We start from the raw sequence: 21,172 nt of genomic DNA, 5'->3' as shown, positions 1-21,172 counted from the left end.
CTACCCCTTCTTCTCAAACAAATAATGACTAACCCCCCACGTATCACCCCCATCCCACCTAAACAACTCCGAACAAGCAAGATAGAAAACCTGCCACCTATTCCACCACGTCAACGCCCCCTCCTCGCCATATGTCTCCACAAGCCCCTTCCAAATACTCTCTTTGTTGCTCAACATGGTCGTCAACCAATCCTCACATGTCTTGCTGTAGTGCATACCGCTGACCCACCACTGTCTCTTAATCTTGAGGTCGTCCTGGAAGAAGAGGAGAAGGTCAGCGGAAGGCATGGTACCTCCCGTGAAGAAATGCTCCGTCATCCATCCGCCTTCGAAATCGTAGGGCGTGTCCTTGTGCGCGAAGATGTGCACGAAGAGTTTGCCGCCTGGTTTCAAGGCCCGGCTTACTTTGGCCATCAACAAAGAATAGTTCTTCATGTGCTCGAAGAGCTCAATTGAGAGGACGCGGTCGTAGACCTCAGGCTCGAATTCATGGTCTACCACGTCGCCGGTTACAACCGTGAGGTTCTTGAAGCCTTTGGAGGCGGCGACGGAGTCGATGTGCTGTTTCTGTGTGCGCGAGTTGGAGAAACCGGTTATGCGGCTGTTGGGGAAGATTTCGGCGAGGTAGAGGGAGAGGGAGCCCCAGCCGCAACTGTGGATGGGGGGGTTAGTATGGGCACGTGATTTCTTGTGTTCGTCGTATGCCGTCTTCGAGATCTAGTGCGGAAATGATCGAAATCATGAAGGAGAGGATGAAAAGAACGAAAAGGACGAGAACTCACCCCAGATCCAAAACCGTCATCCCATCCTTCAACCCTGCCCTCTGAACATACGTCTCCATCATCCTCACCTCCGCCTCCCCCAACGTCTCCCCACCTTTCTCGTACAAACACGCCGAGTACTTCATCCGCGGGCCCAGCATACCCTTCAGCACACTCGTTCCGACTTCATAATGCTGCTCATTCGCGGTCTTGGTCTCAATGGCAATGGGTCGTTCGCGGAGTAGCTCCACGTATTTCATCTTGGACTCATAGCTCGCCTGGAGAGAGGTATTGGCGATAGACGTGAGGCGGTCGGCGAGTTGGCGCCGGATGCCGACGCGAATGACCGGGTGGGGGAGGTATCCATTGTCGATGAGGGGGTTGATGATGTCGTCCGAGTTAACGAGGTCTGGGGTGTTAGTTTGGGGTCGTGCGTTGGTGGTAGTAGGGGAGCTGTACTTGAGATGTAATTCATGGTGGGCAGCTGAAAATCACAAGAAAGGCAACCGTGCCGTAAGGGTGTGTAGGAAAGCTTCTCTGCTATGGAAACGAAGCGACTGTGTTCAAATTGCCGTGTTTTGAAGCTACGTATCGCGGCTTCCACGGCTTCCAGCCCATGTCGTTCGCGCTTTCAGAAGGCGTCTCGTAGTGCGCTCAATGCGGTTTAGTTTAGGCGTGTGATGACGTAGACGATATCACGAAATAGTGTGCAGAGTCAGCACCTTCAACACAAAAATGGTCAGCGGGAAGAGCAAAACGCCTGCCGTGGTTTATGTCTATGCAAACAAGAACGCCGAATACGTAGTATCAAAGTAGCCAATCAGGAGATGCGCACGCCGCGACGGGAGATCAGCGCGCTAAACGGCTGCGGGTGATGCATGCCACGCTATTCGACGCCTTTCATGGTCTCACGTAGCGGCGGGCATGGTTCGATGGGCTTAGTGACGTGGTTGGTGAGCTACTGTTGCTTTGATATCAAGGCGGACGTTGGCATGACTTCCGATCACATGACGCAACTACGTTCCGACCAGACACAAAGGAAGACAAATATCAAGGCACAATCTGCTGTAATGAACTATCAACATGATCATATCCCGAAACGCGCAAGATGCGACTAGAAGTAAAATCTTTTATGTTCGCCTGTATATCTTTACATCCCCATCTCAACCCATCCGCGAAGCCCCGCCGACCTACTTCCGCATACATAACCGAGCTGGAAACGCCTCATCTCTTCTATTCTTCGTCGCAACGCGTGCACATCCATATTAAACGCGCTCACAACCACGTTCCCTTGTCTCTTCTCCAACGCACCAGATCCGCATCCAAAAACTCCGGCTGTTCATTCAATTCAGCAGCTTTCCCGTCCAGTCCTGCCTTGTTATGGAGCCATCTCTTATATAGTACAAATCCAATGGCGACTAATAGTAGTATCGCTGCAACGACTGCGGCTGATCCTATGCCTGCTTTCGCACCCGTACTGAGGCCTGGTTTTGAGGGGCTAGTAGGTGCTGCGGAGCTTGTTGCAGCTGGTGACGATGTTACCGAGGGCGGTTGGGTTTGATCTAGCGGTGATGCAGTTGGTTTTATAGGGTCTGATTGCGGTGATACTGTCGTTAGTCTTGGTCTTTGTGTTGCCGGACCCGGTGTTTCTGTTGGTGTAAAGCCGATATCGAATTTCGAGGCCAGTGTAGACGCGTAGTCGGAATCGAAGTGAACAAGATCTGACTCTTGCCAATAGACTAACATCGGTTGCATGATGACTGTTCCGCTGGAGATGATGGAGGGCTTTTCGGGTATTTCCTGCCCAGCGGCATTCGTTGGCAAGGTCGCGTCCGCCACGGTGTACGCGGTGATGGGCGCATCGATGGCTGATAGACAATCCGTTGCGTCGGATGCCGTTGCCATATAACCACTATCGAGGGTATTAGCAAGAGCAATCCAGTCAAGGCCAGACCAAGCGTATATCCGAGGTAATCGCCTTGACAGCCGTATATCACACGTACTCTCTACAACAAGCAGCTCCCCATGCCCTTAATCCGCCCAAAGTCCAGTCCGGCGTTCTGAACTCGACTATTTGCTTCATCTGATACCCACTAATACATGTGCCCGGGCTATGCGTCATGGTGGTATCGGGCTGACAGTAGAGAGGAATGAAGTTGTGGACATGGCTGGGTTGATCCGGTTGCTGATAGTTTGTGCCTTCGGTACACGTCGGGTTGAAAGTGAAGGGAGTGGTGAGCGGCGGGAGAGTACTGAGTGTGTTTACTAGTGGATATTGGCTTCCTGATACTGTAAAGACGGAAAGAATGGCATCATCGATGTTTGCCATGCTAGCAAGTCGGTGGATAGCAGACTCCGAACGAACGTGGGATTTGTAGCCAACAAAAGTCGAGTGTTTGGCAGGGTTGGATACATTGACCATAACGCGTCGGTAGCAACGTTCCAAATGCGTAAAAGAACACGGCTATCCCATGCGTAGTGGCTCAATAAGCCGCATCTGATTCGCGAAGGGAGCTGTGCCACATCTGTGCAGGGTTTAGGCTTTGAGGGCCGTGCTACGTCTTTGTCCAGAAATATTGCGTTCGATATTGTTGGACCCTGACAGGACAACGCCAGTTGGCAAAGCGTGGGAAAGGCCACAAGGAGCTACTCCATGCGGAATTAGCCAATGTTACGGAACACGATGTCGCCTGCGAGCCTCGATAGCACGACTCTTGCTGTGCATTACAATTTTAGCAGACTACGTATCGCAAGTAGATGCACATTACGTACGAGTTGTAGAGAGAACGTTCATTCCTACCACATCGCCCTTCCATCATCTCCGCCACACACACCCAAAATCAACATCATGCTCCTTTGATCGTATTGGTACACATATCCATTACACTCGGGCAGCTGTTGCTCATGGTTCCGATTGCCTGCCAGCAGGGGCGGCGTAACTCGTCCACTTCGCCGACTATGCCCTCTGCCTCGGGATAAACTCCGGCTGCTCATTTTGCTTCGCGAACTTCTGTTGAACAGCCCATTGCTTCTGCACTCGTTTCTTGTACATTAGAAACCCAGCGACACCCATCAGTATTGCCGCCATAGCGACGCCCACACCAATGCCAGCCTTAGCGCCAGTATCGAGTCCAGATCCCGAGCTATCAGCAGCCGAAGTACCTTGAGAACCTGGAACCGCTGATGATGTCGCTGAGGTGAGTTGGGTTCGAGCTGGCGGTGACGCTGTCTCGCTTGTGATAACCATCGTCGCAGAGGGCGTGAAGCCGATGCCGAACTTCTCCTTCAGGGTCGCTGCATACTCGGGATCGAATTTCGAAAGGTCGGATTCCATCCAGTATATGCTCATATAGTTGGATCTCGCGGTTCCACTACTGAGTATGGTAGAGGTGGTTTTTGGATCACGGTTATCACCGGCCCATCCATCCCACGCAGTAATCGGTGAAGTGAAGATTGAGATGCAACTGTAGAGACTTTCGGCGGTTTCTATGTTCGTCCAACCGCTGTGATCATTGTTAGCAAAAGTGCGGTTGGCGCAGCTAGGACTACTTTGTATGTAGCCGCTCGCCAGGATCACACTAAGACGTACCTTCTGCAGCAGGCGGCTCCCCATACGCGAAGCCCGCCTGATGTCCAACCTGGTGTTCTATACTCGACTACGTTCACGATGTGGTAGTCACTGAGGACTGTACCGGGGCTGTGCGTATCCTGTGCGCCAGGCCAACAGGTTTTACTGGGTGCATAATCCACAACAGTTCTTGTGTCGCCTGAGATGTTGATGAACCAGCTGTAGGCGCAGACGGAGGTTGGGGGCGTAAAAGGCGTCGTGAGTGGCTCCCAAGTCGATGTGTTCAGAAATCCCGGCGGTGTCGTCGGAAAGAACTTCCCTGGTGGTACCGTTTTGATCGTGAGGGTAGCAGTCTCGAGACCTGCCATGAGGGGGGATTTGCGGACAGAATAATGGAAGAAAATGCGGTATGGGATTGACGATAGCACTCTGGGCTAGCAGCCTTTGTAGGGATCCGCTGTTTTAATCACAACGCGTCGGTGATGCCAGCCTCTATAACAAGAACCGATCGGCCAACGCGTCGCAAAGCGCGTTTGTGCCCCTTGCATAGGAGGCAATTTGCGGGAGTAGCTGTGCCGCATACGCGCAAGGAACATAATCTGCGGCAAGTGGCTACTATTGGTTACTGTTTTGTGATCAGAACCGTGCCGCATCCAGTTCCCGCAGCCTCGATCCTGGTTCCGCCGCGTCTGGCAGCGAGTTGCTAAGTACAAAGGACTGTACCGAAAGCTGGAAAGAAATGCAACCCGGACTATAGATATGATAGCTTACAGCGCTACAGGATAAAATAGTAGAGTGTCGATAAATCCCCATCAACAAGCTGAAGGGACGTCGGAGTCGGACTACCGTTCGTGACTAAAAAGGAGCAGTGGGTGCAGTGGAGGGGATCATGTGGCTATCGCGATGTTCCTGCTCTTGTTAAACCTTAAAAGCAGAGTGAACATCCGCCACCACCCCTCCTCCTCCCCTCCGCCTCCCCCACCCACCCTTGGCAATGCTGAAAAGAGAAATGTCACCTGTAGCTGCATTATCTCGATGTAGGGATACGGAAGTCTTCGGATAAACTTGCCGTCGCTCAGGTGCAGCTATCCAGCGCGTGTCTGAACGAGTTCAGGTTGTTCGTTCTGTAAAGCAGCCATACGGTCGAGCTTCGCCTTCTTGCGAACGTATCTCCTGTACAGTACGAGTCCGGCGACAACGATCAGAATAGCGGCGATAGCGACGCCCACGCCTATGCCTGCCTTTGCGGCGATAGTGAGATCAGGTTTGGATGACTTTCCGCCACCATCATCCGCCGAAGAAGTAGCTGAAGTGGATTGGCTGCGGTCTGACGGGGGTGCCGCTTCGGACGTGGCTGTCGGCGTGAAGTCGATGTCTAGTCTTGCGGCTAGTGTTGCCGCATATTCAGGATCGAAGTGCAAAAGATCCGTTTCTTGCCAGTAGACGATCATTAGGGTCATCAACTGAACTCCTCTACTTATCTCTCTGGGCTCTGTCCCAGCTGGATCGCTGATGAGGGCGGGGTAGGCATTGGAAGGATATAGCGCGGTGACGGGTGTATTGAAGCTGGAACTGCAAGCGCTCGCTGTCGCATCTGACGCCAACATGCCGCTATCGTCTTCGTCAGCTTGGGTGTCTGGGCTTTTATGTAGCAGGAGTAGCTCTGTGATAGCTGGATCCATGGATGTACTCCCTACAACAAACAGCACCCCATGCGCGTGAACCCCCTGACGTCCAACCTGTGGTTCTGTACTCGGCCAGTGCAACCATATGGTAATTGCTGATACATGTGCCTGGGCTATTGTAGGCCTGGGTGCTGTGAGGTAGGCATGATGTGGGAACGGGGTTTGTGAGGACCGTGGAGGTCAACGGATCCTGGATAATCCACTGATCGGTACATGTCGACGCAAATGTGAAAGAAGTCAAAATTGGCGAGTAATGGTTGAGCTCATCATTTGTTGGAAAGAATCCGCCTGATCGTACAGTGTAGATTGTGAGGCCGGCCTCTTCGAGACCCGCCATAAGTCCGGCTGCTAGACAATGAATCACCGAAAGAAGTCGAAAGTAGTTGATGTGGTCTGGAAAGTGTATCTAAGATGAGCGGTACTATCTGCGAGGGCAGTGTATTTCAGTTACAATGCGTCGATGGCGTCCGGGCCATCCTTCAATGACAACGCGTAGCAACAAATTGCGTTATGGTCTCCTGCATGGTGATTCGATGCCGAGTGTTCAATTCACAGAGACCACTACGCCGTATATGCGCATGAGGCAGAGGTCGAGGTGGCCCGTGAGAAGGATCGAATCGTTGGCTGTTGAGCGTTGATTGGGGCTGTGCCGCACCTTGTCCCGTAGCTACAAGGATCCACAATACCGGATACAAGCATATATGGCTAGAGCTGTCTCCTTAATTTGAGTGGAAAGCTACTGTAACCACTGCTAGCTATGCGGCGCGCGTCTGAACCAACTCCGGTTGTTCGTTCTGCAAAGCAGATTTGCTATCAAGCTTCACCTTCTGGACGCGTCTCCTGTAAAGTAAGAAACCAGCTGCGCACAGTAATACTACTCCAAAGGCTACCCCAACACCAACGCCTGCCTTAGCGCCGCTACTGAGACCGGTAGATTCTTCAGAGTCCATTTCGAGGGACGACGTCGCTGATGGGAACTGACTTCGATCTGGCGGAGACGCTGTTTCGGCTGTGGCATCGGCTGTGGCTATGGCAGTCGGTGTGAAGTCAAGATCAAATCTCGATACGAGTATGGCCGCATAATCGGGATCGAATTTTGAGAGATCTGATTCCTGCCAGTAGGCTCCCATAGGCCCCATGGACGCGATCCCACTGCTAAGAACTGTGGCGTTATCCGTTTGGGTCACGATATCGCTTCTGGACTCGAACCATTCGGTGGGGTACGCAGTGATAGGCGTGGAAAACGACGACCGGCACCAGGCAAAGCCAATGCCTGTGTTGCTAAAGCCACTAAGGTTTGTGTAAGCAGAAGACAGCTTATGATGGAGGGACCGGCGTGGTGGAGCACCTGTACCTACCTTTCACAACAAGCGACACCAAACACGCGGCTACCCCCCGACGTCCAATCTGATGTCCTCCATTCGATGACCTGCACAATATGGTAGTCGCCATAGCATGTACCAGGGCTGTGTATACGCGACCCACCAGGCATACAGTCTGAGGGCACCACCGGTGTGACATGAACATCAGCACCCAGGCTTCGAAGTGCCCAGCTAGTGGAACATGAAAACGGGGGGCTCCAAGGCGTAGTAAGTGGGCCCCAAGGGTCTCTCGTATTCAACCAGTTGAAGGTGGGAAAGCTCGCGGGTCCGGCTGTCGATATCGTGTGGCGAACATCATCAATACCTGCCATGAGGGGAAATTGAAGACTAGCGGTAAAGGTGCTGTAATTGACGTGACGGTTCTGAGCCCCCGAGCGAGGAGTGCCTGTCAGGGCTAAATACTTCAAGCATAACACGTCGGCATCAGCAGGCTCTATATGCCCAGTGCTGGAGTGGGATGGCATAACGCATTGCTATCCCCTGCATGATTCTTCGATGCGTGGCTGTTCATTTGCGAAGCCGACTGTGCCGTGTGTGCGCAGGTTTCGAAGCTCCGGAAAGGCGAATATCATTGGCCAACACGCCATAATTGGGCTGTGCCATATTATGGCTCTGAAACTGTGCGCTGAAATCTGCTGGGTCTCAGCAGCATGCGAGCAGGTAATGGGATGTGTGTAATTGTATGCCCACTTACGACATGGTTGTTGTTCAGGTTGAAAAGGCGATGGCAGGCAGCAGCTTACGCCGCTACTAGCAGCCAATCAAGTGGTTTCCGTGGTCCTCTTAGCGCGACCTTTCGGGCCCGAACGTGTTCGAAGAATAAGAGCCGCTGAACGCTTTACGTGCTTGTTCAATCTTCTTCTCCTCCCGAACAGCTATCTGTTTTACAAAGCCGACCACTCTATACACCATGCATCTGCTAAGTTTGCCGTTGGAGCTTTTGCACGAAATCCTTGGCTGGGCAATCTTAGTGCGGGGAACGAAGCGCGGCCTTCGATTACGGCTTGTGAATAGTAGGCTTCCATCTGCCATCTTGTGCGCAGGTACCTCTGCTAACGAGCGGCTATAGAGGTTTTCGATAGGGAGATTATGAGGGTAATTGCCCTATACAAGCTTCTGGATGCCGAGTTCATGCCTCTGCTACATCTTAGCGACGAGGCTGCACCTACTATGTTGATAGCTTATCTTGAGCGCCGGGTATTGAATGAGCGATGTGACGGAGCTCCTGTTCTACGCTGGATTCGCAGCGTCGCTAATCGTCTCAGTCAAGAGACTGACGATGAGCGGAACGAGAACGACTACATTCGTCAGCTATGCCCCCTTGTGTTGGAGGAATTCAACCGCCTAGACGAACTATGGACGACCGACCTAGCTGCTGAGTTCTGGCATGACGGACTTTTATATGGTAGCGATTTGGACACCGATATCTATATTGCTGCCCTGTACACACAGACACTCCCTATTCTCGCGAGATGGATCCTCCACGGAAAGCGTTTCAATAAACCAAGTTGGCTCTTTGGATCGGCATGCATCCACGCTGGTAGTTTCAGCAATCATGAGGTTCTTGCCGCTATGCTGAACTTGAGGTATGACTTTGACTTCCAGTATATGCGAATGCGCTTGCTCCAATGGGCTGCCGAGTATGGACGCGTAGAAGCAACACAGTTCTTGTGGAATTTCCAGGCTGTGGAACGTCCGTGGATGCTTGAGAGAAAGATTAAGAGGCCTTCGTACTGGCGTATGAACGAATGGGCGCTGGCTACGCTGGACACACCTAGCTTGGAGATTTATGACTTCCTTGTCAAGAAACGAATAGAACACTGCGTTACCAGAACGTTTGGTGTTGAGGAATACACGGCATTCTTAGTGCGTAGCGCGAGGAATGGGTGGGTGGATATGACGGTGCATTATCTCGCACTTGGTGCCCGTATAGACGGCTTGGGTTCGTCTAGTGAGTACGAGAAACGACCAATTCTAGGCGCTTGTCGGAACGGACACGAGGAGGTAGTTCGGGTATTGCTAGGACATGGTGCGGATACATGTAAACCGGCGTTGGAGACAGCAGTACGGTATGGACAGTTCGCTGTTGTTTCTCTTCTTCTAGAGTACAATGCAGAGATAGGGAACGCTCTAGCTGAAGCAGTTGGTAAAGGGTATCGAAGTATTGTTGGTAAATTATTGGCGCGCGGTAGCTACGGCCAAGAGGAACTGCAAAGCCTGCAAAGTCGAGCGCTTGAGATTGAGGATGAGGCAACCTTTCGAGATCTGCTAGAGTATACTAGGGGTTAGCGAAGCGGGTTTCCAAAATTGATTTACGCAACGTCGTTGATGAGCGACGGATTCCCAGACTCATGTTCCCGACGTATGGACGTGGACATCATCGGATCAATTCGCCGCTGACTAGAAATGGCTAGATAATACTGTGATTACTGAAGTGTCGCACAGGTGGTGCACAAGACAGAGGAGACGAATAGCCGATGGGCCGAAGAGCAACTACCGGCACGTAGTCGGACGCGGACGACACGGTAATTTGGACGACGCGCTAAGACGCGATAAGAGGAATGAGTTGTCAGGTATCAGAGGCACCAGAGGACGTGGTGTTGAGACGTGGGCTGCGAAGGGTGCGGACAAAGGCGCAGTAGCTGAATGACGAGCGCATCGTTGGCTACCGGGAGGACATGCGCATGCACCGATCCGTTCCGTTGAGGTGTGTGTGTGTGCATGTTCCTGGGTTGTGGAGTCGTGGTTCGCTGGCATGGCGTCAGCAGCGCCGACGCCGATTGCGGGCGCGAACATGGACTTTCTGACTCAGGCCCCACTAAAAGACATTGAGAATTCCCTCACTCCGCTACTCCAGACTTCACACGACACAACACACGTCATTTACTGAAAGAACACGTCTCCTACATCTACAGACCATACTTCTACTTTCAGGGAACTCTTGATCGCCAATTGCTTGGAGAAACTACACAAACACCACAATGTCTGCACACACAAACGGAACCACACACCAGTCCGAGCGGATAGCTCACACGGAAGAGAAGCACCTCCCTGGAGGCTGGGTTGTCCTCAAGTTCGGGGGCACGAGCGTGGGCAAGTTTGCGGAGAACATAGCGGGCATCGTCAAGTGCGACCCATCCCAACCCCCGCCAGAGGGAAGGCGCTGACAGTAAACAGAGCTGGTCTTGCGACGAACCGCGCCGCCATTGTCTGCTCCGCACGCAGCAGCAACACCAAGCTCGAGGGAACTACCAACCGCCTCCTTCGTGCCGCCCGTGCTGCCGAAAAGCCCAACCACCGCGGTTATGACGAGATCGTCGAGGCCATCCGCACCGACCACATCCAGGCCGGCAAGGACATCCTGAGAAACCCGGACATCCTGGCGTCGTACACGGAGGAGGTCAATGCCGAGTGTGAGAGTCTCGTCAAGATCTTGGAATCCGCGCAGCACTTGGAGGAAGTCACGAACCGCGCCGAGGACAAGATCATCAGCAAGGGCGAGAAGCTGAGCTGCCGCTACATGGCCGCCATTCTGAACGATCGTGGCACTCCGGCCCAGTTTGTCGACCTTAGCGACATCGTCAGCCTCCATGCGCCCATCAAGGGCGGGCTCAACGACAAGTTCTACAAGGACCTGGCCGAGGACCTGGGCAAAGAGGTGGCAGCATGCGGCGACAAGGTGCCCGTTATCACCGGATACTTTGGCAACGTGCCCGGCGGACTGTTGAACTCCATTGGACGTGGATACACCGACCTCTGCGCTGCATTAGTGGCTGTTGGCACTCAGGCGAAGGAGCTCCAGGTCTGGAAGGAGGTGGACGGCATCTTCACGGCAGACCCTCGCAAGGTCCCCACGGCCGCTCTTCTTCCCACCGTCACGCCTTCCGAGGCGGCTGAGCTAACCTTTTACGGATCTGAGGTCATCCACCCCTTCACCATGGAGCAGGTCATCCGCGCCCGCATCCCTATCCGCATCAAGAATGTCATGAATCCGCGCAATGCCGGTACCATCATCTTCCCGGATAATTTGAAGGAAATTGACGGTCGTGCGCCCCTGAAAGACGGGAAGCTGTTCCGCACTCGTTCCGCGAGCCTCCTTACCCAGCTGGAAGGCCCCAAGCGCCCCACTGCTGTCACCATCAAGCACAACATCGTCGTGCTCAACGTGCACAGCAACAAGCGCACCCGTGCCCATGGTTTCTTGATGAACATCTTTAGCATCCTCGATCGATGGCACCTTTCTGTCGACCTCATATCTTCTTCCGAGGTCCACGTGTCGATGGCTCTACATTCGGAATCTGCCCTCCTTAGTGGAGGGGGTGAGGATGAGTACAAGATCCAGAGCAAGGACCTCCAGGGCGCCGTCAACGACCTCGGCCAGCTCGGTACTATCGACATCGTGCCTGACATGGCCATTGTGAGCTTGGTCGGTAAGCAGCTGAAGAACATGATTGGTATCTCTGGTAGATTCTTCAGCGTGTTGGGACAGAACAACATCAACATCGAGATGATCTCTCAGGGTACGTCTTTCTCTATCTCAATGCCGCTTCATTGCTAACATTTACCAGGCGCCAGCGAGATCAACATCTCCTGTGTCATTGAAGAGCGCGAGGCCGACCGCGCTCTCAATGTTGTACATACAAACCTTTTTACTTTCTTAGACTAGACGTCGCATTCGCATTAGCGGAGTTGGATACCACCTAGACAAAATTTCCAGGTCAATATTATATTTACATGCCCCTTTCACTTTCACCGCCGGATTGTCAGTCATTCCTGTTCGCTCAGTGAATTCACCGCGTCAGGTCGATGGTCTCTTTCCACCGAGTATGTTTCACCCCGACTTGCGCGTTTGCTCATGGTCGTAGCGCGCGATAGTCGCACCACGCAACAAATACAATCACAGCGCACACTCGAGCCAAGACATTCGTCATTCCTGTTGCGAGACACCGCTCCATACTTCACAGTGCGAGTGAAAGAGCTCGTGACTGAGTTTCCCCATCAAGTTGCAAATCTTTCCCACGCGGTTGCCTACACTGCCCCGGGCGCAACTCTTGCGATTAGCTAATCCCGTGTCCCCTTCACTCGACCAAACAACCTGGGAGAGGTTATGACACTCAATCTCCTCGCTAGATCGCAGGGCCCACCGAGCACGCCGCCAAACACTCCTGCCGCAACCCACGAGACCTTTCCTAGTCCGTTCCAACCCAGCGCACACGCCGTCAGAATGCCAGAACGAGTCCTCACAATGGAGCGCGTCTTCACGAAAGAAGACAGCGCCATCTCGCCCGCCACCGGCAAGTCAATCAGCCAACACGAAGCCGCGGGACTAAAAAGCCTGACTAAGGAACAACACCTGAGATTCTGGGAGGAAGTCATATACTGGAATAAAGAGCGCTTCACCGAGGCGAAATGGCGGCAAGCGAAAAAGGATATTTTGCGGGCTAAGAAGGAACACTGTATGAAGGTGCTTGGGTGGTGTCCTCCTCCACCGCCTGTACACTCAATCGTCACTCCAGGTGGACGGCAACTACTCCTTTGCAGCTCGTCTTCATGGACTGCGCCTACGGGTGCACATCCACTTCGGCCAGCACATCTTCCGCGCTTCGAGACGGCGAGTCCGACTACACCGCGACCGCGATGGGAGATCTTATCTTCGGGTCCTGGGACACCGCGGTCTGCTACTGCTGGGGCTATCAAGAATTCTTTCGCAGAAGGCGGGTTTTGGGAGTCACTGATTTCACCGAAGACGCCTGTTACGGCTATACCGATTCCAACGACACCTGTTACCGCCGTTCCGCCTTCGCCATGGCTTCCTAATATTCCTTCTATAGACGCCGAAGCCAAAGCCACTTACGAAGACCTCAAAGCCTCCGTCTCGAAGATGGCCCTCAAGGTCTGCGCAAGCCGCCACACACTCCGCCGGTCCTTCAATAGCGACAACGATGTCATACATCCTTCTATGGTTCGTCCAAAAGACACCCTGCTCGCCGCTCAACTCACTCTCGGCTCCTTGAAATTGCATCAACCTCTGTCGACATACATCGACGCCTCCCTTCCCCAAAAGCTCGACTCCCACGCCGACGACGAAGCAGCAGGCGCAAAACAATATAGAATCTACCGCCGAGAACAACTTGATGATGTGGATAGTTGGTTGCAGTTTGATGCGCAGACGGGGGAGTTGACGACTATACTGGAGGCTCAGCGCGATTTACTCAAGATGAACAAGGATAGGCGGAAGAGTAGGGAGGTTGCGGTTGGGGAGAAGGGTATCAAGCTCGCTTGGGCTGTAAAGGTTGTGGATGATTGCCAGTACTTCGCCGACATTGCCGCAGATGGCGAAAGTGAAGGTAGCGACGAGGGGTATGAGTACGGTAACTTTGTCAGGAGTCTAGGAGATGGCGATGGCAGTTCCTTGCGGTCGAACAGCTCTACGCTCGACCTCACCTTGACACTGACGAATAGCTCGAACGCTCGCAGCAGCGCTACAGACGAGAATCTCGGCCTGACCCAACGCTCATCCAGCAGCCCCATCAAACCAACCCACGACCCCAGCTCCGACACCTTACCACTCCGCTCGCGAAACTACACCCTGTCCAACCTCTCCAACGCCACCAATCCGAACATCTACACACCACCCCCCCCCCACGCCCACAGCATCCGCCGCAGCAACGCCACCGCCACACCTTCTTCTTCCGCATCCCGCCGTAACCGACAGGGTAGTCTCTGGATCAACACTAGTTTAGCGAATCCTTCCATCAGCGCGGCTAGTACCATGAGCCCGCAGGAAAGGGGGACTAGGCACAAAGGACCCAGTATCGAGGATTTGAGCGGGTGGGCTGAGGAGCTGAAGAAGATGGAGAGGAAGAGGGTGGAGATGAGGGGGGATGGGGGCGTTGGGAGGATAGGGAGGCCGGTGGGGGCTGGGAAGCCGAGGCAGTTGAGGTGGTTTTCTAATACTGAGGGGGATGACAGCGGTGACGAAGACGTTGCAGAGGGGAAGACGGCGGATAAGAAGGAGAAGGAGGAGGATACGGAGGGCGATGGCTTGACGATTAATGGGTCCGTTCATCCTGCTCTGAGGGAAGGTGGTCACGACACCGATAATGGCATTGCGAATTGGCGTAACAATGTCGACTTGTCACAAGGGGAAGATAGGAACAGAGGTGCAAGTGGCGGCAGTACCAGCACAGCTAGTTGGCGCTGCGAAACTGCTTCTATCGTCGAACGCGATAGTCGGCCTTCTAGCATGGCCATGGATAACGAGGTCTACCATACCGAAGACGACGACCAGGCAGTCGATCACGACAACGACCACGAAATCGACAACCCGTTCGACGACCCCTCCAACTTCGAACCCTCTGACTACTACCACTCCGACACCAATGACTCTCCTACAAAGACACCAAGACCGACTACGCCAATCCACCCCCAGCGCACATCCTCCTTATCACCGACACACGCACCGATCAAGATGTCCGCACTATCAACGCTACGCCTTGACCCACCGCGCCCACCACCACTCCCGAACCGACCACCTCCCCCGCCGATGCCGTACTGTAATATGAGGCCGCCGGCGCCGCGGCCGACGGCTGGTGAGGGCATGCCTATGCCGCGGTATAACAGACAAGCTACTACGTCTTATGAACGGCAGTTGGGTCAGATTTCTGCTGTACCCACATCGTCGTCGTTCATCGAGATGGTTAAACGGCAGGGGCAGGGGCGAGAACGGGATGTTGCGTTATCGTCCTCCATCGAGGGGGATGAGAATGAGACTGGAAAGCAGAGGAGTCCGAGTGTGAGCAAAGCAACTTTATTGCAAGAAGCCGTTCAGTCCCGTGGCGGTGGCGGTCAAACTGGAGCTGGAAGCCAACACACTCGTATGTGGAGTAAAAGTAGTGGACAGAGTGCGAAGAGTAAGGAAGAAGAGGAGTGGGATGAAGAATTGAAACGGATGGAGGGGAGAGAGAGGGCGAGGCAAATTGGTAGTTCGTAGATCCAGTGGAAAGCCTCATGGCATGCATGCTTAGATGGAGAAGAAAATGATGATAGTTTGACATGTCACATACAACAGAGATCTTTGGAGAGTAGTAAAGTGATGCGTAGGAATTTGGAGTAATAATACTGCTTCCAACTTGATGCAACAAACACCCCTACCGACCACGTACTACGAAAAGGGGAAAAGCAAGAAAGAATAACGGGTATATAAACACTCCAACACCACCAAACGCCCAAGTCATCACCGTGATCACAGTCACAACAACATCTAGATACCCTCGGTCCGCGCTCACAACGGATACTAACTAACCGTACACCACGAACACGGCACCTCCTCCGAATCTCTAATATGACACGTCAGCAGATAATCAAACACATCCAACACGTCCCAGCACAACCAAAGAGGCGGAAAGGGAAGGGGAGGGAAGGGAAAGTGTCGTCATCTACATAACAACGCACTTATCCCTCTCCTCCTGTCCCTGCCCCTGTCCCTGCTGCCCCTGACTCGGTCTCCTCCCTCCGCCCATCCGTCCAGGCAAAACATTACCATGCCTGCCCCTCCCCGCGCCAGGCAGCGCCGGCAACCCGCCACTCGTACTCTGATACGCACTCCCGCCCTGCCCCGGCACCGGCGCTTGAGCACTCGCAGGATGACCAGCCGGAGGCACATATTGCGGACTTGTAATAGCCTCCTCGTACAACGGCGGCGGAGCCGCTTCCCCAGCAGGTCTATGCCCCGTAATATTATTGTTACGGCGGGGCGGAATGACCGGGTTCTGTGGGTTCCGCGGTGGCTGGGGAGGAGCGTTGATAGCGTCCATGGAAAGTTGGTTGTTGCGGGAGTTGCGTTGTTCCGTTTCGCGGCGCTCGCGGTCTTCTTCTTCTTCTTGGAGCTGGAGGGCTAGGGCGAGGTCGTGGTCTTCTTGTTCGGCGCGGCTGAGGGCTTCCGGGGAGGTGACGTCGGTGTCTTGGGGGATGTTGGATTGTGCGTTGCCGCGGCGGGCGGGGACGGTGGTCCAGCCTTGGCCGTTGTCGACGCCGGAAAGTTGGTGCTGGTCTTGTAGGCCGGAGGTGTTGCTGTTGTCGACGGAGCGGAAGTCGCCGGAGAAGAGCTGGCTACCTTGGCCGTTGACGTCGGTAAGAGACTCCCAGACAATTTCGTCGTGGGTGGAGTAGCCCTGGTCTGTGACGAGAGTGACGAGCTCGCCATTGCGAGGGTTCTTGCAGAGCGTCGAAAAGTGGTCGTTTCGGAACAGGATAGCGACTTGACCGGGCTGGAGGTTATCGCGAATGACCTTCAAACCATGATCGGTCAACTGTGTTGGCCAACGCATCAAGAACTCTTTGATGGCATGGATATCCGTGAACATTTGTTGCTCGTCCTCGTTCAGAGACTCGCCCGCCCCTAACTTTGCGTTCAACTCCTCTTCCTGGAACTGTACAAACTGCGATGTTTCGTAGGACGCAGCTACGCGACTAAAGGCAGCATAAGCGTCGGATCCAGCCTCGGGCAGCCATCCGTGCATCAGTGGGATGTTGAAAGTGCGGTACAGCTTCATATCTTGCGTGTTCTCAAAAGCGCCAGCTCGGCTCGTGAGCGTGGATTGTGCATCCGGGGTGTTGGAGTCTGGGACAAACATGGGGTTGACATTGAGACCTGTGTGGAGAGCGAGGAGGAACTTGTACAACTCGCTCACGTCGGGTAGAGCTTGCGCAGCATCACCCCGTCTACCGGACATCAACTCGTCGAAGACGGCATCAAGCAGTAGTCCCAGGCTGACTGTCTCGCGTGTGCGTAATGTCTCAACAAGCGCAGTGTCAAGCCTAGCAGGAGTCGAAAGGACTAGTGCGTTGACCAAAGCCAGCAAAGGGCAGGGGCCATTCAGGTTCTGCGTCAGGATGGGCGAAACGCGCATGTCCTCGATGGTGTGATCAAGCCAGCGAATGTGCTTAATTTGGTAGTGTTCCTTCCTCTGCCTCTCCATTGTCGTATTGGGCGATTCCAAGGCAGGAGGAGCGGACGAACCAATGCCTGTGTCGATAGGTCTAGGAGGCATTGTAGGCGCCATGTCCTCGTGCGACCTTCTTGGCGGCAGCGCAGGTGGATGTTCTTCGGAGGAGGGTGGTGTTTGCTCGGGCGTGTATTGAGGTGGATGAGACGATTGCTCGACAGTATTCGCATGTGGAATGATTGGGGCGGGAATGTTGTGTGGGCTTTCATTACGGGCAGCTGCATCGCTTGGCGGTGCCGTCCAGGGTACAGTGTCAGTATGAGCATCGTGCGAGGCGGGTTCCCATGGATTCGTATCGAGGGAGGTGTCTGGATGCTCCGACCGGGGTGTAGGTGAGTTCACAGCAATGACAGGCGGCTCTACTGGTGCTGTCGACTGCGTAGACGGGGCATGGTCATCTAGTCCAAGGTTCTTCATGTCGTGGGTGGGTGTACTTGGCGTCTGGAAGGCCGGGAGCTCGACGGGCGCCTCGTACTTGTGGGCGTGGCTCGGCGCATCGCCCCAGATAGCCTGGCTGCTCTCTCCGTCCCAGCTGTTCTGTCCAGTCGTCTGCATCTTCAGGTAGGGGTTGTTGGTCTTCAGCGGGATGGAGCCATTGGACTGCTCGGACACGGTGCTGGCTGCCCCGTAGGAAGCCGCGCTGGCACCGGTGGGCGTGGCCGAGATGCTTTCCTGTGAGCGCTTGATGGGGATACCTGCCGGCGGCCCTGGCCTCAAAGCATCGGGAAGGCCGCTGGTGATGTGTGTTGTACTTGGCACAGGTGGCCTTTTTCCAGCAGCCGGCTTCAGGGCAGCAGGCACGTCGTTGTGGTTGATGTCTTCGAAGTCATCATCCGACTGGTTCCACTCGTCTTCGCTCAGGTCCGAGTCGCTCTCGTGCTTGTCGTCGGGAAGTCGCGTCTCCTCGGGCGTCTTGATGTTGAACGCTGGCGACTTGCTTGTGCTGGGCGGGTTCACGGCACGCTCGGGCGATACGGGAAAGGCAGGCGGGTGCTCGTCAGAGGGCGTCGTGGGATACGGGGGTATCGCTTTGGACAGCGGCGCTGGAACGACGTCGTCGGCTTCGTCGGACTTTCGTAGCACCATGTTTACGGTGCAGTGCCCTGGGGCTTGGTGTGGGATATGGGGGAGTTGTCGCGACAGTCGGCGCGGCGCGGTAGTATGAGGAAGGTGGGTGAGGGGATTGATATTGAAGCAGGACTCCAGCGAAAGAAGCAAAGTAGTCGACGTAGGCGACGTGTTGGACCCGAGTGACACGCCCAAGTAGCAGAAGTCGCGATGGCGATGACGTACGACTGGTGCGAGTGTGTGGCTGAGCCTGTGGCTGAGTAAGACGCGGCGGTGCGCCTCGGAACTATTCCTTGCGACAAATTCACTAGCTCCACCTCACCTTTGCGCGTGCAGAACTCGGGGCTGAGATACCATACTCAGACTTTTAACCATAACTACACATGGAATAGTAAAGAACACAGGACCGCGACCACATTCGCGCCATGCATTCCCACGTCCGCCCCAATACGCACGTTGCGCTGCGACTGCCCTCAGGCCTCTTCAAGATCGTCGAAATCACACCGAATACGTACGTCGCATAGCTGGAGTGAGCCCTCCGTGTGCATATAGATGAGGATTTCTTCTAAACACCCTACAGGAGCATCAATCTCGGCAAATTCGGCACCTTCAACTCCAACCTCCTCCTCGGCCGCCCGTACTATCTCACCTACGAACTGCTCGACAAGGACGATGGCAAATCCAAGACGGAGCTGCGCGTCGTACCCGCTTCCGAACTCCACGCCGAAGCTCTAGGCAGCGACCATGCGCCCACCGCCGAAACTAGCGAAGAGACTGCCGAGGGTGCTGCGGGTGCTACGGGCTTCGACATTGTGGGAGAAGATGGGCAGGTCATCATGCGCAACAACCGCTTGACCGTCGACGATGCTTCACGGCAGGCGCTGTCAATGGCTGAGATTGAGGAGCTGAAGAAGGCAGGCGCCGGCTCCGGTAAGGAGATCATCGCCAAGATCATGGCTTCTCACAACGCAATCGACGAGAAGACGAGCTTTTCGCTGGCCAAGTACACCTTGCGGAAGTCGAAGAAGTACCTGAAGCGCTTCACCGCCCTGCCCATGGATGTTGGTCTGCTCACAGAGTATGTTCTGGAGAAGGAGGCATACAAGATCATGGAGCTGAGGGAAGATTTACTGGGCTTGATCAATAGCTGGGCCAACATACACTCTGGAGCGACGAACCAGGTTCACTTGGCGGAGGATGGAGTCAGCCAGGTAGGAGGGGGCCGATGGCTCGTGGTAGATGATACCGGAGGTCTTGTCACAGCAGCGCTTGCCGAGAAGATGGGCATCCTCTACCCTGAGGACGAATACGACGACTCATCTCCAGAAGAAGAGGCAGCTGACGTCGACATGAACAGCACGCCAGCACCGACCTCCGCCCCAGAGCCCAAAGACACCGACACCGCTATGCCCGACGCCGACGCCACAACAACCACAGACCCCACAGCCACCCCTTCAGATCCTCCCCCACGCCCACGAAAGCCCCCACGACCACACATCCCGCAAATGTCCGCCCAAACCAACACCCTCACCGTCCTGCACCCCAACAACCAACCCAACCTCTCCTACCTAAAATACTTCGGCTACGACTACGGCAACCCCACGCCCGCCCACCCCCTCTACAAACACCTCAAATCGCTCTCCTGGCTCGCCCTCCTCCACCCCGAAGACGACCCTTCGTACGACGAGCCCGAGATAATTTCTGAGGAGGTACTTGCAAGTATGAAGTCAACGAAACGCGGTACCTACTATAAGAAGCGCAGACGTTGGGAGCGGGTTAAGAGTGTGGTGGATGAGACGAAGAGGGGTGGGTTTGATGGGTTGGTGGTTGCGACGGCGATGGATGCGAAGACTGTGTTGAGGGAGTTGGTGCCGCTTGTGAAGGGTGGAGGCAGGATTGTGGTGTATAATCCGAATGTTGAGCCGTTGGTTGAGTTGTGCGATTTGTATAGCAAGGAACGAAGGGCGGCATACATAGCCCGCGAATTTGGGCCGCCGCCGCAAATCAACGGCAATGCCAACACCAACGGCAAACGGATCAAAACCGAAGAAGACGTCAGCACCCCCGCAGGCACCTCCGAAGCCGACAACGAAGAAGACGATTTCCCGCTCAATCCCACGTTGGTCCTTGCGCCCAGTCTGCAGACGGCAAGAGCGCGTCAGTGGCAGGTTCTCCCTGGTAGGACGCATCCCATGATGACGAGCAAGGGAGGTGCGGAAGGGTATATTTTTACGGCTACGAGGGTGGTGCCGGTTGAGGGTAGGGTCGAGGCGAGGGGGCATCATGGGAAGAAGAAGAGGAGGGTTGAGGAGAGTGGTGAGGCTGTTGCGGCAGCGACGTAGGGCTGAGGGGAATATATGAGGGAAATGATTGGTATGTAGGGTATTGGCCGGTTGAATGAACACGTGCGATGTCTTTCAGGAAGTTTACTGGCGTCGTGCGCATGACTTCGCAGGCGCGCGAGCCCGTCCCGTCTTTGCGCCGGGTATATAAGTCCCTCACTCGCATCGCTCTTCTTCTCTTCTTCATCACACTCTCCTTCCATCATTTTCCAAAAAACAGATGGCACAACTTTTTCATGTGGCCTGCCTGTCTTTTTCCAAAAAGTTCTCACATTACTTACCATGGGCTGCCCCCTACCTCTTCCAAAAAACACAACAGCTTAGGGCAATGTCTGCGCCTGCCGTCCAAAAGGTCGCAT

The 21,172-nt window shown here is 54.5% G+C and overlaps 5 protein-coding genes across 5 annotated transcripts; 3 read left to right on the top strand and 2 right to left on the bottom strand.

Moving 5' to 3' along the window:
* Positions 1-1,236, bottom strand: J4E90_003075 (uncharacterized protein; the record flags this gene model as incomplete). The annotated part of the gene is made up of 3 exons (XM_051432648.1): positions 1-652; positions 783-1,170; positions 1,221-1,236. The coding sequence occupies 3 exons, from the start codon at positions 1,234-1,236 to the stop codon at positions 1-3; spliced, it is 1,056 nt and encodes a 351-aa protein (XP_051294070.1).
* Positions 1,237-5,414: 4,178 nt separating this feature from the next.
* Positions 5,415-6,011, bottom strand: J4E90_003074 (uncharacterized protein; the record flags this gene model as incomplete). The annotated part of the gene is made up of 1 exon (XM_051432647.1): positions 5,415-6,011. The coding sequence occupies one exon, from the start codon at positions 6,009-6,011 to the stop codon at positions 5,415-5,417; it is 597 nt and encodes a 198-aa protein (XP_051294069.1).
* A 4,366-nt stretch (positions 6,012-10,377) lies between these two features.
* Positions 10,378-12,062, top strand: J4E90_003073 (uncharacterized protein; the record flags this gene model as incomplete). Its single annotated transcript, XM_051432646.1, has 3 exons — positions 10,378-10,523; positions 10,574-11,916; positions 11,965-12,062. The coding sequence occupies 3 exons, from the start codon at positions 10,378-10,380 to the stop codon at positions 12,060-12,062; spliced, it is 1,587 nt and encodes a 528-aa protein (XP_051294068.1).
* A 558-nt stretch (positions 12,063-12,620) lies between these two features.
* On the top strand, positions 12,621-15,389 carry J4E90_003072 (uncharacterized protein; the record flags this gene model as incomplete). The annotated part of the gene is made up of 1 exon (XM_051432645.1): positions 12,621-15,389. One exon carries the CDS (start codon positions 12,621-12,623, stop codon positions 15,387-15,389), a length of 2,769 nt encoding a protein of 922 aa, XP_051294067.1.
* A 3,507-nt stretch (positions 15,390-18,896) lies between these two features.
* J4E90_003071 (uncharacterized protein) lies at positions 18,897-20,813 on the top strand (the record flags this gene model as incomplete). Its single annotated transcript, XM_051432644.1, has 2 exons — positions 18,897-18,982; positions 19,052-20,813. 2 exons carry the CDS (start codon positions 18,897-18,899, stop codon positions 20,811-20,813), a joined length of 1,848 nt encoding a protein of 615 aa, XP_051294066.1.
* Positions 20,814-21,172: the final 359 nt, after the last annotated feature.

This window comes from Alternaria incomplexa (genome assembly GCF_024043165.1).
Source record: "Alternaria incomplexa strain BMP 0042 chromosome Unknown scaffold_3, whole genome shotgun sequence".
In the NCBI taxonomy this organism is placed as follows: domain Eukaryota; kingdom Fungi; phylum Ascomycota; class Dothideomycetes; order Pleosporales; family Pleosporaceae; genus Alternaria; species Alternaria incomplexa.
The sequence above is the reverse complement of the archived record's forward strand: the minus strand, read 5'-3'. Positions and strand labels throughout refer to the sequence as shown.